Source organism: Micropterus dolomieu, linkage group LG04, assembly GCF_021292245.1.
Source record: "Micropterus dolomieu isolate WLL.071019.BEF.003 ecotype Adirondacks linkage group LG04, ASM2129224v1, whole genome shotgun sequence".
Taxonomy (NCBI): Eukaryota; Metazoa; Chordata; class Actinopteri; order Centrarchiformes; family Centrarchidae; genus Micropterus; species Micropterus dolomieu.
The window spans coordinates 24,819,295-24,836,305 of NC_060153.1; the positions used below are offsets into that span (position 1 = coordinate 24,819,295).

The 17,011-nt window shown below is 43.5% G+C and overlaps 2 protein-coding genes across 2 annotated transcripts; both read left to right on the forward strand.

The window, feature by feature from the left end:
• The first annotated feature begins 1,273 nt into the window (after positions 1-1,273).
• Positions 1,274-4,190, forward strand: LOC123969902 (NFIL3 like protein-like). The gene is made up of 2 exons (XM_046047673.1): positions 1,274-1,398; positions 1,916-4,190. The coding sequence occupies exon 2, from the start codon at positions 2,006-2,008 to the stop codon at positions 3,269-3,271; it is 1,266 nt and encodes a 421-aa protein (XP_045903629.1). The 5' UTR covers positions 1,274-1,398; positions 1,916-2,005; the 3' UTR covers positions 3,272-4,190.
• A 1,774-nt stretch (positions 4,191-5,964) lies between these two features.
• Positions 5,965-15,842, forward strand: nfil3-5 (nuclear factor, interleukin 3 regulated, member 5). The gene is made up of 2 exons (XM_046047939.1): positions 5,965-6,376; positions 11,852-15,842. Exon 2 carries the CDS (start codon positions 12,398-12,400, stop codon positions 14,228-14,230), a length of 1,833 nt encoding a protein of 610 aa, XP_045903895.1. The 5' UTR covers positions 5,965-6,376; positions 11,852-12,397; the 3' UTR covers positions 14,231-15,842.
• Positions 15,843-17,011: the final 1,169 nt, after the last annotated feature.

A 17,011-nucleotide genomic window follows, 5' to 3' on the forward strand; every position in this document is an offset into this window, starting at 1 on the left:
AAATGCAGGGTAAAAAAACAAGTTATTTTGTGTAAAAACCAGAGTTTGGTTCATCCTCGTGTGTGTGTGTGTGTGTGTGTGTGTGTGTGTGTGTGTGTGTGTGTGTGTGTGTGTGTGTGTGTGTGTGTGTGTGTGTGTTTAACAACGTTTCCAGCCAGGTATGGGTACAACTGTAAAAGTAAAGTCCTTGCTGAAGCACACACAGGCATATAAGATGTCCTCTAAGCTAGCGCCATAGCTCTCGGGACGGCAGTGTTGGTCTGCCTGTCAGTCCACCAGTTTGGTACAGGCTGAAATAATAATGAAATCAATAATCATTACAAGTTCCCACCCTCCTCTTTGTGTATTGTACACCTGTACTTTGTGTTTAGTGCTTATTAGCAAATGTTGGGATGCTTATACACTACATGGTAAACATTACACCTAGGCCTACTCAGTGGTGGACGACGTAGAACATTTCAATTTAGTAAAAGTACAAGAGTATTAGGATCAAAATGGCTCGTTTCCGAATAATTTATATTACATTATTGGATTATAATTATTGATGTGTTAATCTGTACATCTCTTTAATGTTGCACCTGGTAAAAGGGGGCTCATTTAATCATTTAAAGATATAAATAATTATACATTTATTTTTTGATCCTTTTTGGTAGTATTAACCTGTAACTTAGACAGTGACCATCAGAAGTGGTTCTAAATGAAGAGGCTCTCTGAAAGGAACTGAGTTATAAGATCAGGCTCCCTTTAGAGAGCCATAATTCCCATCACTAATGTAAATCTCAGTAGAGGTTGTCTAAGTTGAAGTTCCAGGGGCTACTTAGGTCAGTAGTGATCATTGGCTGATTATCTCAGACTGACACATCACGTGTCCTTTTTAACAGATAAAAGTGCTGCTGTGGCAGAACAGTACGTTTTCCTTCTGTCAGTCAGGCACACATTTTGCAGTGAAGTGTTTTTAATCTTAAATAATCACTTATTATTTTTCACAGTTAATCTTTCAGTCTCAACCTCGTTTTCGTTTCGACATCCTTCGACTGCCAATTACATGCCTGTATTAAAGTCACAAAATATCATTTGAATCCGTTAGGACCGATTTGGAAAGCAGCTTGTTTTTTGTTTTGTTGTGGGATTTTTTTGCTATTTAGCCTGAACTGTGTGTCTCCGCTGGTTTGATTCAGCTGGCTCTCCGTTGAGAGGAGGAGGAGGGGGAGGAGGGGGAGGAGGAGGGGGGCCGGTCACACAGGGTGAGGATCCGACCCCGGCTGAACCGATGATCGGGAAGAAACGAGAGATGCGGAGCATTTGAGGAGCAGAAACCTCCAGACGGGCCGTGAAGCTCTGCATGCGTCCTCTCTCTGAGATTTTCATCAAGAGGTTCAGCACATGTTTGATTTGGAAGTAAGATGTCTTTTATTTTTTTCAAAATGTATCAATGATTTAATTGTTTTTTTTTTAATCATGCGAGCTGATGTATCTATTTAATTTGTTTCTAAGAAGAATTATTGTAATTTATGATCCCTTATCGAATGAAATAGCATGTGAATTTCATATGAGACTACATTTGTGTAAACATTGAACTATTTAGGACTCATCATTTCCTTGGATTTAGGGTTTAATGAAACAGCTTTGGCAGTGATAGCACTAATTGTAAATGTCTGGTTGTGGTCACTAGTTGTTGTATCAGACCCGTGTTATTATGAGTCTTTATAAATAGTTTTAACCCACTGTAATTCTTGTAAGTATTTATTTAAAAGTTTTTAATAGAATTTATCGTTTTCTTCTGTCAGTTAGTATTTTCTTGCGGTAAAATACATCACACCATTCTACTGGCAGAAGTTAATGTCAATTTAATGTTTTGCAACCTTGTAAACAAATCGTCACATCATCACATGTGTTTGTGTTTTTTCACCACTAGGGGGTGCCATTACAGCTCGCTTCAGCCCAAACCACAGTCTCTCAGTAAGTTCCTCACACAGCTCCCTGAAGTCTCAAATCAGGAGTGAACATGACTGGTCAGACCGTGGGAGGTGTCATCCAGGATCGGTCAGTGCCCTCACTGGTGGCTGTGGAGGGACTGGAGTCCAGGCCTCTGGGAGGGGCCGGGTCCTTCACTGATGAGACTGTTTCCATTCTGACCTCCACAAGCCAGCTGGCTCGTACCCTCCTGGGCCACACCTTTGGCCTCAAACGCAAAGAGAACCTTGACAACTGTGAAGCTAGGGCTGGTAGCAGCTGCGATGAAGACAATAGCAACAATGCACGTCGCAAACGTGAGTTCATCCAAGACGAGAAGAAGGATGAAGGCTATTGGGACAAGAGGAGAAAAAACAACGAGGCAGCCAAGCGGTCCAGAGAGAAGCGACGTGTCAATGATATGGTCCTGGAGAGGCGAGTCCTGGGCCTGCTGGAGGAGAACGCCCGCCTGAGGGCCGAGCTATTGGCCCTGAAGTTTCGTTTTGGCCTAGTCAAGGATCCATCTGACGTGTCCATCCTGCCACTGTCTGCGTCCCTCTGTGCTCACCCAAAACCCAGTGCAGCACATTTCTACCAGCCTCACACTGGTGGATCGTCATACCTCCTCACACAGCCCAGCGCCAGCACACCACACATTGACCCTACCCCTCCGCAGCAGGCGGCCATCTATGGGCCGAGGGTAACAGGGATTCTGTCAAGTCAGAGTGTATCCGAGGAGTCCGGTGTCTCCACCTCATGTAGCTCAAATGTGGGCAGCCCTGTGTTTTTTGATGGCACACTAAGTGAGCATGGTGGGCCTTCTCCGAGGGGGATGGTGGAGGAGCAGCAGGGCTACGACTCCCATCTCACTCCTCTGGAGGTCAATGAGAGTCCTTATGTAAACAGGCAAGACTCACTTGAGGGTTTGAGGAGCCTCCCGCACAAGCTCCGTTTCAAAGGTCCCGGTGGTTGCAGTGACGGAGCGGAGATGTCTCCACCCTCTGATACCAGACACGGAGGACAGCCTGTAGCCACAGTGGGGCCAAACATCCAGGGGAGGAACCACCAGCAGGCGGGGTGGGACAGTCGGACAGAGAGTCAGGCTCCTTGGTCCAGGGAGGAGGTCTGTGGTGGACATGTGCAGCAGTATCAGGGTCCGTCCTCTGGATATTATAACTCCTCCTCTCTGCAGAACTCCAGGGACACCAAGTACTTGACAGAGGACAGCAGTCTCAGGTCTCAGATCAGCTGTTTGTCTCAGGAAGTGGCTCAGCTGAAGAGGCTCTTCTCTCAGCAGCTGCTCCCTAAGATCGCTTAAAACCTGAGCCCAAGAAGATCAGTTCTCCACTAAAATTAATAGACAGAATTCACACTACATTTTTCCAAACCATCAATCACACAGCGTGGCCCCAGTGTAAACAGCTACCACGGAAGTGACAAACCAATTTATTTATGACATCTGTTTCACACTAAAAGTGATTTCTGTGAGTCATCACGTGTCCTTTCATTTTGTTGATTACCTGAGATTTGAAGGACATTTCTGAATACTTTACTGAACAGGTCTGTCAGAAACACTGGATGAACATAAAACACAAAGCACTTATAATTTGTAACACTTTAATCTCACATTGTTCACTTGATTCATATTTGTAAATGCCATTTTTGTCTTCTTTGGGACAGCATACAGTTTATAGGCCTTTCAACATAAACACTTTATCAATATTACCTTGTGTTAAATATACTGTGTTAAAACACAGCACAAATGTGTTTTAAGCCTTTTTGGCAGTCCACTTGTCTTTGTAATCTTAATGCGGTGTTTACTGTATTTATATCTGGTTTATCTCATGAAAGCAAGGTCCATACAAGTGTGTATTTCATCTTTGTTCAGAATTATAATTGAAGTGAATTGTACTTGGAAATAAAATAACTCTGACTGGTGAATCTTTTATGACAGATTAAGGTTTTCTCCCTGTATTTTACATGACAAATTATCTGCATTTCATCTAATAATGATAATCAGATTAAATGAGTGTGACAATTGTGGTAATAAAATCCCTGTTCATAACTTGGAGACATTACACACGTATTTTAAGAGATTCAGCCATCAACATGCAATATGCAAGAGACTTCACTGAACTAAGGTTGCTGAAATGAGGTGGGACAGAGGGGTGTCGGACAGTGCCAGGGAGAGAGGTTCGGTGTAGGGATGCAGGGAGAGGAGTGAGACTCTGCATGAGTCATCTATCACGTCAGCAGCGTGAAAGCTATTTTTAGCATTGAAGCAGCTGCGGTGGAGACTGATTGGCCCATCTGGAAGTGAAGGATACAGGTTCAGAATTATTAACACCTGGAAAGAGAACAAGTCTGCAGATGGACAACAGTAGAGGTGTTGTGAAATACATTCTGATGGCGGTGGGGAACCAGAAAGCTGCCATATAATGCTGAAATATAACTCACATGACTGTCATCATTCTGTAATAAAAAATTCTTGAATATTTCCATTTTCAGCAGTCATTTTTTTTATTAACACTAGGTGGCGCCAAGAGTCTTTCTCAGCATGAACCACTAACTCTCATTCATTCATTCATCCATTCCCAGCCATGTTACTACAGAGGTCATCTCCTCCATTGTGCTTACTCTAGTACCATATGCTACACATGCAGAAAAAGCAATGCTGTAATTTTGTGTTGGAAGTCCAGCAATCCCGACTTGAAATGACCCATCTTTATTAAAAGTCACAATGCAAGAATGAGGCTGGAGCTTGAAAATGACATTCACATGACATATACAAATGAATTTCCATACTAACCTGTGAGGCTAAAACAGGCATATCAGACCTGTGTAGCTGCAGCGAGCCCTGCGTAAGGCTTTGGCCCTGACTGCAACATCACAAGACACACGTGAGATCTTTTGTCTGCAACCAGTCTTCATCTAGCACAGTCTGCACCCCCCACCCTCAATGCCATAAGCCATATAGGAAGGAGTGAGAGCCTTCTGGTTGCTAGGCAGGCACCACCACACCACAGTTACCAAGGGAATGCCTGCATGCAGAGGTAGTGGGTAAGATGGAGGAGTGTGTTGGGGGTTGTTGGTTATAACAAATTGGTGGGGGGAGGAGCTAGACAAGTTCAAGGCCACCGTTTCCCCAACATGGTCTAATGGTGGTGATAATGATGTGTGTGTGCGTGTGTGTGTATGTAGTGAATGGGTGCACGTGTGTGGGTTGAGACAAAGCAGGGGGAAGGGATGTGAGTGAGAAAGTGGGTTGGAAATGGATGCGTGTCTGATACAAAACAGGGCTGACGTAACTGCTCAGTAAATATGGTGGTGATGAGGACAGCGGGCTTTGTGGGATAATGGAAAATCTCCTAAGCAGATAAAACACATCCATTTGCTGTGAAGATAAATGCAAAATACAACGATACATTTTTTTCAAATTGCTTTTTTCTTTAAAAACAATCTCTTCTAAACATCTTGTTAACACTAGTAAGATGAGAGAGAATCCAGTATCCATCATTTGTACTGTTAATTATGCTAAAATCATAATATAGATAGCAAGGCAAATGAAAAATATAATAAGAAAAAATAAACTGGTATGGTTTATTCAAACATGGGTGGTCCTGTAGTTCCACACTGGCAGAATCAAAATAGAAGCATCACAAAATGTAATACAGGACAGGAGTATGAACGTTCAGATAAAAATCATTTTATGCTGTAGTTGCAACGTAGTAGGCCTATGCTGAATTACAGTATTTTGAAACGCCATCAGTGTTCAAGTCTGGCAAGCAGTGATGGAAAAAACATAGATAACACAAGATATTTTACAGAATTAGCCTAATTCAACCTTTGCTTCATCAGCTACAAAGTTGACTAATGAGAGCTAACAGTGGCTGTATGCACGGCTGAAGGACATGCTGTTACATGCTATTACTGGACCGCTCGGTAACATAGTGTCTCTGTGCCCTTGTTATATAAACTTAACCACTCCCGCGAAGGAGATGGCGTTGCATCGTGGACGAGAGATGGAGAAAAAAAGTATAGGAGCTTAGCCTATAACAGAGAGAGAGAGAGACTCGCGCGGAGGGATAGAGGACAAAAACGTGACGAGGCAGCCTAAGAGCTGTTATGCAACCGCTGACCTACTAACACATATTTCTAGAAAGGGAGCCGGAGAAACTGGAGCAAAGTGTCCGGCATCGCGCAACACACAGGCAGCACGAGCCAAAAGACAGAAACAGCATCCACCCGACCCACTGACTCCACCACAACCCACCCGAGTAGCGACAGGAACAGCAGAGGGAAACTTTTCGAGTTTTTTTGGGGGCGAGGTTTCTTCAAAAAGGACAAGGACAGGAGGAAACGGGAGCGAGACAGCTTTTGTGTCGGGAATCTTTTTTTTCCCCCTCCTCCAGGACATGGAAAGGTATGTTATGACTGAGCGGAAGGCTGCTTTTCGGCATTTGTCTTTGTCTTGGTTGTCTCTGTGTATGTTCTGTATTTGCCGTGCTTTAATAGCTGTGTGTGTTGAGATGAGGACGTGATGCTTGTGGCCGGTTATTGTTCACATGGCGACTCTCGGCTCTGCCGGTAGATCCGCGCGTCCGTGACTTTGAGACATTTGCGGCTGCTTTTGTCACATTACACACGGTAGGCTACTCACTGGACTAATACTTTGTTGCCGTATGTTGCGTTTTTCTCCCCCCTCGCTTTGTTATTGACACGAAACATGTAGCAGGAGTGGAAAACGTGGTTGGCCATACCCCACGTTATGAGCTCAATGTCAAGGCGAGGTTATTTTCCTCACGGTGGTGTTTTCCAGGGAATGGGGGCAGCTGCGGCGCTCGGTCTGTGTTGTCTGGTTAATGCAGACACACAGTGCACTATAGTCGCTCCTGCACGTGGCGTCCTGCTGCTTGTCTGTGTTTGTCGTCTTTATCTAGGTCACTAGATCACTTTAGTTCTGTAGATATTAATTCGTCTTTTTGGCTATCCCGCTGATGCAAACATTAGCCTGGATTAGCGCGTGGCTTTTTTTTATTAGGATAAACGGTATTGCTAATTCCACATTTTCAATAAAAAGGTAGTTGGAACTCGTGTCAGAGTGGAGGTTATAGGATACTTAAATAGAGATTATAGGATAAAAAATGGCTAACATTACAATGGTTTCAGGATAGACGGCTTGTGTTAATATTCTATAAAAACATGGGCGTATTACAGAGATACTACAGGGGGAAAACATGTAATGCATCAGTAATCTACGAATAAATTAATCCATATTAATGCAACTTCATTTTCTCCAGATGTGCAGAACATTTGCTTCTGTTTGAAGGTTACATTTATAGATTCAAAGGAGAAAGCAGTCACAAAATGTCTGATTTTCATTCAAAGTGAATGACTGGGTGATTCTCTTTCACTGGTAAGGTGTGTTAAGTAAAGCACAGAACATTGCTTTGAGGGAGTCGGAGGGTATGACATAACCAGCACACAGCAGGGAGAAGCAATAAACAGCAGCTCTCCTGGGACAGAGAGGCCTGTAATTGATTCCCGTTCTTCCCAACATCCATACCCAGATTAACACCAAACCCTTATTTTTGAAGCTGCATAGATGTTTAGCAAGTCTGCATGGGTTGAAATTGTATTTTAGAAATGCTTTCATCAATGACGTAACACAGCTGCTGGATGTCTGTGAGCTATTTTTATCTTGCTCAGTCTTTCTCCTCCAAAAGAGGACATGGAACAGACAAATAAAAGCAGAAGCAAGGTAGGACCAGATACAACAATTTGTTTGGTACAAAACTTGACTCCCAGGATCCCGGTGAGGTCTTGGTGGGACTTTGTTGTGAAATTAGAATAGGATGTGATGCAATGCGTGGAAACCCCTGTCTTGCAAAATAAGGCAGAGTTCTAGTGAGCTCTTAGTCCACCTGCTGCCAGCTGGTCTAGTTTCAGAGCCGTCTGCATTGCTCCGTCCCAGCCAGCTCACTGAATATAGGTCAGACCTGTATCTGGGTGAGGAGACACATGAGGTATACAGGGCAAGCTGTTGACCAACTCTGTCTGTTGCTCTAAGGAATTTGAGACCACAAATTCAAGCAGACTTTAATAACTACAACAACTTGTCCCAGTTAACCTACGTTTAGTGTCTATTTATTAATATGTTTGGTAATTTAGTTTTTTCTTTTGACGATTTTGCCTAGTGAACCTGCTGAAAGTAGCTAAAACCTTTGACTTGTAAGTAAAGATGGGAACATTGCATTTGCTGGAAATCAGATTGAACTTAAACAGATGCCGCCAATTAGCTAAGTAAGGTTCAAAACACTAAACAGAATATTATGAAAATGTAAAAATCATATACATATTTATATACACTTGCACTTGCACTCAGCTACAGGCCAAACTAACTGACCTGGAATGTCTGAATTCCTGTCTCCTAGATTTGTTTCTTGACACAAAGCCGTGGGTTAAAATGGTGGCTGCTTGCTGGGGCCCCTTCCACGTGTGTGGTGTTGGATCACTTAAAAGATGGAGGAGGGGAAGAGGATGCCATGCGTTGTACTCACACTTGCCTCAGAGGAGGTCAGGGGTGAAGCATTCCTCCCTGAGCGGCAAGTGCCTGGGAACAACTTCAGACAGAGTTGTGTTTTCCACAGCCAAAAACAAACTGCTTACATCAGCTGCAGTGAATCATTCTTTTGGGAAATTAGCCCTTGCACAAAGAGCCAATTGCGCAATTTATCGTGTCCAGTATCTCTTTATTTTCTTGTCTTAGTCTTAGGCTTTTTATCCAGAGCACAATATGCGCAGAGAGGATAGTGAAAGGGGACATTGCAGGGCATTCACACCCAGTAACCTGTAGCTTCTGCTGCTATGTAATATGCCAGTGTTACACAAGCTTTGCTCCGCAACAAGAGAAATTCAGAGCACGTACGTTACGAGCAACAACAGCAGCCCCTCCCCATGCGGTCCTGAGAGAGAGCCTCTTGAATGTGGCTGCAGAGATGGGCGTGTGCTCTGACGTCAGTGCCATCTATCTCTCGCTATCATTTTTTTCATCTGCTACTGATGCATATTGTTATGCGCTGCATAAGGCGGAATTTTCTAGTGGGGACAGGAATTCATGTTGCACAAAAATCACTGGGGCTTTCACGATCAGATTTTCAGGTGGATGATGTTTTTTGACGCTTTTATTCCTCTTGCTGCAGATTCTGTAAAATTCCTCTTATTTCCACCAACTCAGTCCCTCTTGTCACCCTATTCCTTTTCGGCTTCCTCCCTCCCTCACCTCTTTCTGTCGCTCTATTTTTAGAGTGCACTCTAATACTGTCTTTCCCTCTCCTGCCCTCCCTCCTTTGCAGTCCCACTGACCTATTTTATGGCGCACCGTCAAAGACAGGAGGAGTGTTTACTGCTTAGCGTCGTTTCTAGGTCAGTGGGACAGCGCAGACGTATGCATGCTTCCTTCCTGCCCGCCTTTGTTTCGTGCCCCCCCCCCCCCCCCCCCCCCCCCCCTCCCCCCAAGTCTTTATGAAAATGATTTGGGGTTGGGGAGGGGGGGTGACCCTACATTTTCCACATCTGTTGGTGGTTGTGTCCAAATCCCTTCCTGTTCAGCATAGCTTTACTCCAGTTTTATGAGAAAAGGAGACAAACAAGAGACAATAAAGTCCTTGTTCTGGCACTGGAGGGATACGACTTAGCCCCTGAGATACAACATAACAGACATGGGTAAATAAATGGTTAATAATTCAGTGTAGTAGTCAAGCTTTTTCAAGGTCACAATTTGGGTTTTTTAATGCAGGATTATGTAACAGGGTGATTGACTGTGGAGGAAGCAGAAAAGTGCGGTAACCAGTCTGGAGAAGGCGCACATTAGATTAAATAGTTAATGTGAGATTGACTTGGTGGTGCAAAGTAAGTAGTTTTTGATATGAGAACAATATACTGCCGCATAGTGAAAGAATGTCGATGTGAGTGAATTTTGTTCAATTGGAGCACTTTTGTTCTACTCTCTTTGCGATGTGAGCGTGTTTTTTACCCTTTCGCCATCTCAGATTCAATAATTGGAACAGTGGATTGGTGGAGCTTCTTTGTTCAGGTCTGCTTTCTCTGCTTGGGCTGTTCTCATACTCAGGCACCACTATACAGAGAGATCAGAAGACACGTGTGCATAAATAGGAGCTAAATTAGGAGCTGGGTGCTGTTTCTTCAGTGAAATTCCTTTGCATCTTTTCTTGTGTGACTTTTGAATGCAAGTTTAAAGTTTTAACTTACAGCTCTCAAAATGATATTTTTTTTTACTGATAATAGGTTACTTTTGTTGTCTTACATGATGTTAACAAATATGACTGACAGCAATAGTAGCTGCAACACAATATGCTTTAAGACACTTTAACTGATGGGTTTTGAGGTACAGAGTGAAAACGGTACTGGAAATATCCTGCAGGTATCCAGTCCTTGCTGATTCAGTAACAAAACTCATTTTCTTAAGATACCAATCTGTTATTTGCATACTTGTGCTTCCTGTTTGACTTAAATATTAAAGACTTGAAAGTCTGTATAAAAGTTGCTTGACAATTAAAAGTAACTGGACTGTGGTGAGACTGGTATGATTCAAGTTAAATTCCTTTAGATAAACTTAGTGTCCACCAAACTGTAATTGTGCTTCACTGATTACAGTTTTCAATATTTGAAATTGAGTACCCTGAAAAATTATGGAAAATGGGGAGAAAGACAAGGTTAATGAAAGCAAACGGGTCATGATAAAAGTTCAAATTTGTGCTACACTGAATTCCAGTGTTCCAGCGGATGAAAATTGACACCGAAGGAGTCATTGTTACCCAAAGGCACATTGACCTAGATTATTACATTCCCTGTGTGTGTGTGAAAAGATGTTTTCGTGTTTGTAATGGACTCTCGGGCTCAGTGTAACGATGTGTTATTAATTACTGCATATTGGCTTTGTAATGCTGTGCAGCGAGAGAACCAGAGGAATCAGGCCTAAAACAAGAACAGATCTAGTTCATTATGTGTTATAGTATTATGTTATGCCGGACTGCCGTCAACAAGTCCATCCGTCCCGCATTCAGCATTGTTGTTAACTTTTTGCCGCAAGACAAGTCGAGTGGGCAAGGCTTCCTGTTGAGCTACGATGTTGACACCACATAAGGAAGTTCAGCAGTGTTGTGTAACTTCAGACAGTGTGACGGCTACCAGAGAAATGAACACATTGCCCGCTGTGACAGATATACATATACACACACAGATTGTGTGTTCACTCTCATGAGCTCATTCCAGACCCTTGAAATGATGTTTGATGCACTACTTTCAGTTTGATGCATTTTAGAAAATCAAATACAAAAGCAGAAATTATAGTTACACATAACTTATTTCATCATACCCTATACTATAATTACAGTAATATGTCGTAGAATGTGATGATATATCAAATGCATCTCCGTCCAGTCCCTCCCTCCCTCAGCCCTTTATCTGTCAGTTTCTGCAGAGCTGGCACCAGGTCAGCCTGCCTCAGTCCTTGTTATGTGACTATGACAGCGCCCTGTCTTACAAAAGAGCTCTGCACCAGCAGCAGCAGCAGCAGCAGCAGCACCTACTGTATGAAAAGAAAAGAAAGACAAACATTGTGTAACATTTGGGAGTTATGTGATAGATTTTTGGCGCACGTTAAATTGTGGTAAACAGACTGTATTGATCTCAAGCCTCAGAGGATACACTCAAGGGACCCACGTTAAAGCTTTGTACAATAGTTCATAAATGTGATTTGACCTGAATGAAATGTAAATATATGGCACAATGAACTACAGTGGTTTTACAGCGATTCTAATGCTCTCTCTCTCTCTCTGTCTCCCCCCCTCCCTCTTTCTCCCTCTCCGTAACCCAGTTAGTGGTCAGCAAACAGCAGCACTGAAGCTGGATCCTCAGGGAGCCCCGAAGTAGACGGACTGACCTACATCCTCTGTAAGACACTGAGAGAAGCAGTGCAGCGGCCTGACAGGCATCACAGCTCTGCTGAAGATTGTGGAAGACGCCAATAAACTCAAAATCACCTCCAGTGAGACTCCAGAGACTGCTTCGAAGTATTTGCCAAGACAGCTGGAAGACTCTTTGCTCAAAATAGCTTATTTTTTTGGTTTACTCGTTCAGAACACTAGTTCAATGTCTGAGGTTTTTGTGGAGTTCCACCTCTTTTTAATCTTCTTGGCTAATATGGACACTTGAACATTTTAATCTTGAAAAATAAGTAACAGAAATCAATGAGGCCATCCCTTCAAGGAGCACAAATACCTCATCAAGAAGTTTTTGCAGATCCTGCGACATAATTCAAACTCCCTAGTGACAAAGCAGAAGGCTCATATAGTTTTACATCTTTTCCCTTTCCCCCTTTGCCCTTTGCTAGAGTTACACTCTAGCTCCCAGCTAAGGAAAAATGGAAAGTCTGAGTCTACACCTCCCATCCACCAGCAACAAAAATGCCATGGAGGTAGACACTTTTTCTTCCTACAGTGGGAGCATCCCATCACCTAATCCTGAAGGCGGAGCGCGGATCAGCCGCCAGGCTAAGGGAAACAAGCCTAATATGTCCGGCCGTCGCAAGCGAGAGTTTATTTCTGACGAGAAGAAAGATGCTTCCTATTGGGAAAAACGGAGGAAGAACAATGAAGCAGCCAAGCGCTCAAGGGAAAAGCGTCGCCTCAATGACATGGTGCTTGAGAACCGGGTCATGGCGCTGAATGAGGAGAATGTTCGTCTGAAAACAGAACTCCTTCAGCTCAAGTTGCGCTTTGGCCTCATCAGCACAGCCTCCTACATGGAGAAAAGTCAGCAGATCTCTAATAGTGATGCCGGTGGCAACAATAGTAGCAATGGGAGCAGCACCAATGGCACCCCAAATAGTAACGCCTACCTCTCCAGCAGCGGCTACTCCAGTGCATCCCAGGTGATGCTGAATTCTGACTCATCTGAAACAGAACAGTCAAGCCGTGGCGAGCGCCACACCACGCTCCACAGTTACTCTCCCCGAGGCTCCATCTCTGACATGTCTGACGGCTCCTCCAGAGACAGCCCAGAGCCCATGGGCTACAACATAAAGGAGGAGCCCTCAAGTATGGAGATGGCCAGACTTGAAAGCAACAGGATGCCCAATGGTATCCCAAGTGGGGCATACCATGGTAACCACACTGCTCTGGTTTCTCCTCACCAGCAGAACACCCCATTGGCCGAAAGTGCCATGGACTACCAGCAATGCCACATGGAGGCCTCCAGCCCAGCTCCTCAGGCCACCTCTGCACAGAGGAGTGTCATCTTGTACCGCTCGAGCAGTGGCTGCTACCCCATGGAGAACCAGAGGCCGGAGGACCATCAGTCCCAGCAGAGCAGACTGCTGCAGCATGGCCAGCACACCTCCACCTCCAAGTTCTCTGACTGCTCAGTGACCATCACAGAGGTCGCTGAGAAGCTGGAGAGGACAAAGACCTTGGACTCGCCTCAGTATGAATACACTAATGGTCATGCTGAGTCAGCAGAGGAGCTGCAACAAAGGTACAAAGCCAATGCCCAACAGCAGCATGGGCACTACAGCTACCACGGTCAGGAGAGCAGTCTTCAGCATGAAGAAAACCACCAGAACCCCTTTGCTCCTGATCTGATCCATAACACCGAGGAGGGGAAGTCCCCCTGCCCACAGCACAACGGCTACCTCAACACACTGGACGAAGAGCCCCCGGTGCTCACATACGAGGGAGGCCCCCGGGCCGACGGTTTCTACCAGGAGAACTCCTCCACTAAAGACACCTCATCCAGTGATGGGGACCTTCGTAGCTCTGACAAAGAGGGCTCCACTGATGACGAGTCCCCCTCCTCATCCTCCTCAGACATCAGCAGCTATCACCAGAAGGCAGCGGGAGCTGCTGGTTCGCATGGCGAGTGCCAAACCGAGGTCAAAGCCACTGCCCTGCCGCACAAGCTCCGCCTCAAGTACAGAGCGTTGTCCAGTGGGGCAGCAGGAACGCTACTGGAGGGACCGGTCAACACCTCCATGTCCCCCTCTCCCAATTTGCCTCAGCACCCTTACTTAGCTCTACCCAGCAACCCTCACAATGGCCAGGCCAACGGGGAGAGCAGAGAGGTGGAGAACGAGACTGAGTATGCAGAAGAGGAGAAGCCTCAGGTGAATGAGAGGGTGGAGGCTAAAAAGGAGGGAGGGAAGAGGGGATCCAGCAGCAGCAGCAGCAGGGGTGGACGCAATAAGAGGCGAGATTAAGGACAAATAAGAGCAGCTTGAGTATTCAAAAGAGACTGTTAAGCCTTTTCTGTCACCTCTTTGTTGTCTACGACAACTACAACTATGACTCACATCAGCACCTTACAAGACCGTGAAGAAGCCAGTGATCTGTGTGAGGTGTAGTTAGGATGTGATTTCACCATCAAGTTTCACTGTGTCACCTGTTCCCCCTTCCCTTTACTCTCTCCTACCTCCCACCTATCCCTCCAATTAAAATAACAGGTCACTTAACGAGGGAGGGGACGGAATGAAACTCTCCAGAGCTGGAGTCTGGGAAATTTACATTGTGTAAAATTCAAACATTATTCAATTATTCATCATTGTAAACTGCCTTGGTGGCTGGCCAGCATTTATTGTGGCATTATGGGAACATTCCTTTGACCAAAGAATACACTTTCTTCCTTTAGCATCTCCCTTTTGGGCAAAGAGTTACATTCTCCTCCCTCTGAACACGTCTGTAACATTTGATCCTCCACCCTCAGCACACAAGTCCCCTCCACTTCTGAAGCACTTAGATTGTATATTACTGTGATATATAAATTTGCATAAATTGAATATATATTTTAAGAAGAAAAATGTGGCAAAAACAACAAAAAATAAAGCACTGGGATGCGGATGTTCGTAGACTTAAAAGTGATCAGTTTGTTCTTGTTAAGACACCTTGTACAGTCCCTCTTTGTCTAGAAAATGCCTCAAAGATTTTCTTTCAACTAAAAGTATGAGCCACAACTTGACAAAGGAAAAGTACAGTAATTTTTTCAGATTTATGGATCAGATCAGGGGGCTCATTCAGGTGTTCTGAGCTCTTCAACAGTCAAACCTGTCAAAACAGTCAAGGCCAGTTATCCACATATCAGTCAAGGCTAAGTCACACATTGCTGTTGGCAAAACCTGACAAGCACAAGGCAAGCCTCGTTTGCCAGCCATACAAAAAAAAAATCAATACATCTTCATTTCCAGACAAATTCTGTCTAATAAATGAAATGGCTCTTCAGTCGCAAAACCAGCAAAGCTGCTCTCTCTTCATAAGGTGCCTCTTTATTGTGTTGTCCCTTGTCCCCACTTTGGCCAATGTCTTAATGATCCCACTCACCTCTGCACTGAGTTGTTTTAGCTAAAGTAGATCATACAGTCTGTACAAGTTTAACTGTTTCACTTCCTGGTGCCTGCCTCTGGCCACTATGTATAAATGTAAAGTTGTCTCTCTATCTCTTGTATACTGCTGTCATTATTTTATTATTATTTTATTAATATTGTTATTTTCTATTATATTTGGTTATTATTTTGGCTATTATGTGTATTTTTCTGTTATCCTGTTGTGTCATTTTGCTCTATGCTCTTCCTGGTTGTGCTGTGTATTTACCCATGCTACCCCTTGCCCCAGTTACCATTCGTACTCTGTGTTACCGTATAACCTTTGTTGTTTGCCGAAAGGCTTTCCGAAAAATGGAAAAAAAAATTGAATAAGGCTTGTCCAGAAGTGATTATGTATTGCTAAACTTCATGTGGATATGCAAAATGGTTTCAAAAACACTCATTTTTGATTGTGAAAGATTTTAAATGGGGAAAAAATAAAAGGTTGTTGAATTTATGTCTGAACTTTTTTAGTCTTTCTTATAAAAATGCATGGTGAAAGTGACACAAGCGCACACACACACACACACACACACACCAGTCTTTTTCTAGCAGAAGACCAACTTGCTGATTCACAGCTCACAGACAGCAACATCCCTGTCTGCCAATACAGCTCAGTGAGAGCCAATACAGCCAGAATAACTTAACTGGTTCACCACGTCATCACTTAATACCGCCTACTGGCAGAGATTCACTGAAAAGAAACAAATCAGAACAACACACAGACTGTGTGGTGCAGCAGTACAGGAGGGAATCTGTTGGCTAAACTCAACCTCAGTCTGAAAATTCATGTAATATATATAAAAAGACATAAACATAAAATAAGCGTTGTTAAAACTCAAAGGTTGAGTAGTTAGCTCAAATAGAAAGGGACTAAATAAAATATTACATAAAATTGCGAGCAGGGCAACGCACGTCACAGGTCAATTCAAAGAGCTTTACATAATGCAAAGACAGTAAAAATACATTTTTAACATACTGTAGGAAATAGTCTTGTAGAGAACATTAAAGATTCATAAATCAATACTTTTATACAAACTATGCTTTACTGTGATGTGCAATATCAAAGAAGTCAGTTGTAGAGATGAACCCACTAAGAGTTATCATCAACTCTGCAGTTCCCCGCAGCTCTTCTGAGCATTTTTAGCATCTTTAAGCTCATTGTTTTTGTTTTATGGCCCACAACTGTTTTGGTTCATTCTCACTGCTTTCATCAACTTTATTTATTGTTATATAGATTTCCCTCAGGAGTTGGATGGGACCAAAACGGAGCTAAAATGAAAGTGAATGAACTGAATGGACTTAAGTAGCCAGAATCTGCTGAATGTGTAAAAAAGCAACACCTTTGCTACAATTTTGCATTTCCAGCTTGTTGCGCTGCCCTGAAGTGGCCAAAACAAAAAACAATTAATACTGCTTTAATTAATAAAAGATTCAAGAACAGGAGGGTTAGGTGCCAACATGGGGTATAAGATCATCTGGAAGTTCATAATAAAAGTTAGTTGAAATAAAATCCTAAGCTAAGCTTTTATACCTGAAATAAATGCTCACACCTTTAAGTAATGTTACATCAAGTAGTAGTTACACATAAGCACGTTTTGCATTCTGTTTCTGATGTAGTCCAGA

Bases quoted from the DNA above. Each gene is read 5' to 3' on its own strand.
- nfil3-5 (XM_046047939.1), top strand. From the start codon at position 12,398: ATGGAAAGTCTGAGTCTACACCTCCCATCCACCAGCAACAAAAATGCC.
- LOC123969902 (XM_046047673.1), top strand. From the start codon at position 2,006: ATGACTGGTCAGACCGTGGGAGGTGTCATCCAGGATCGGTCAGTGCCC.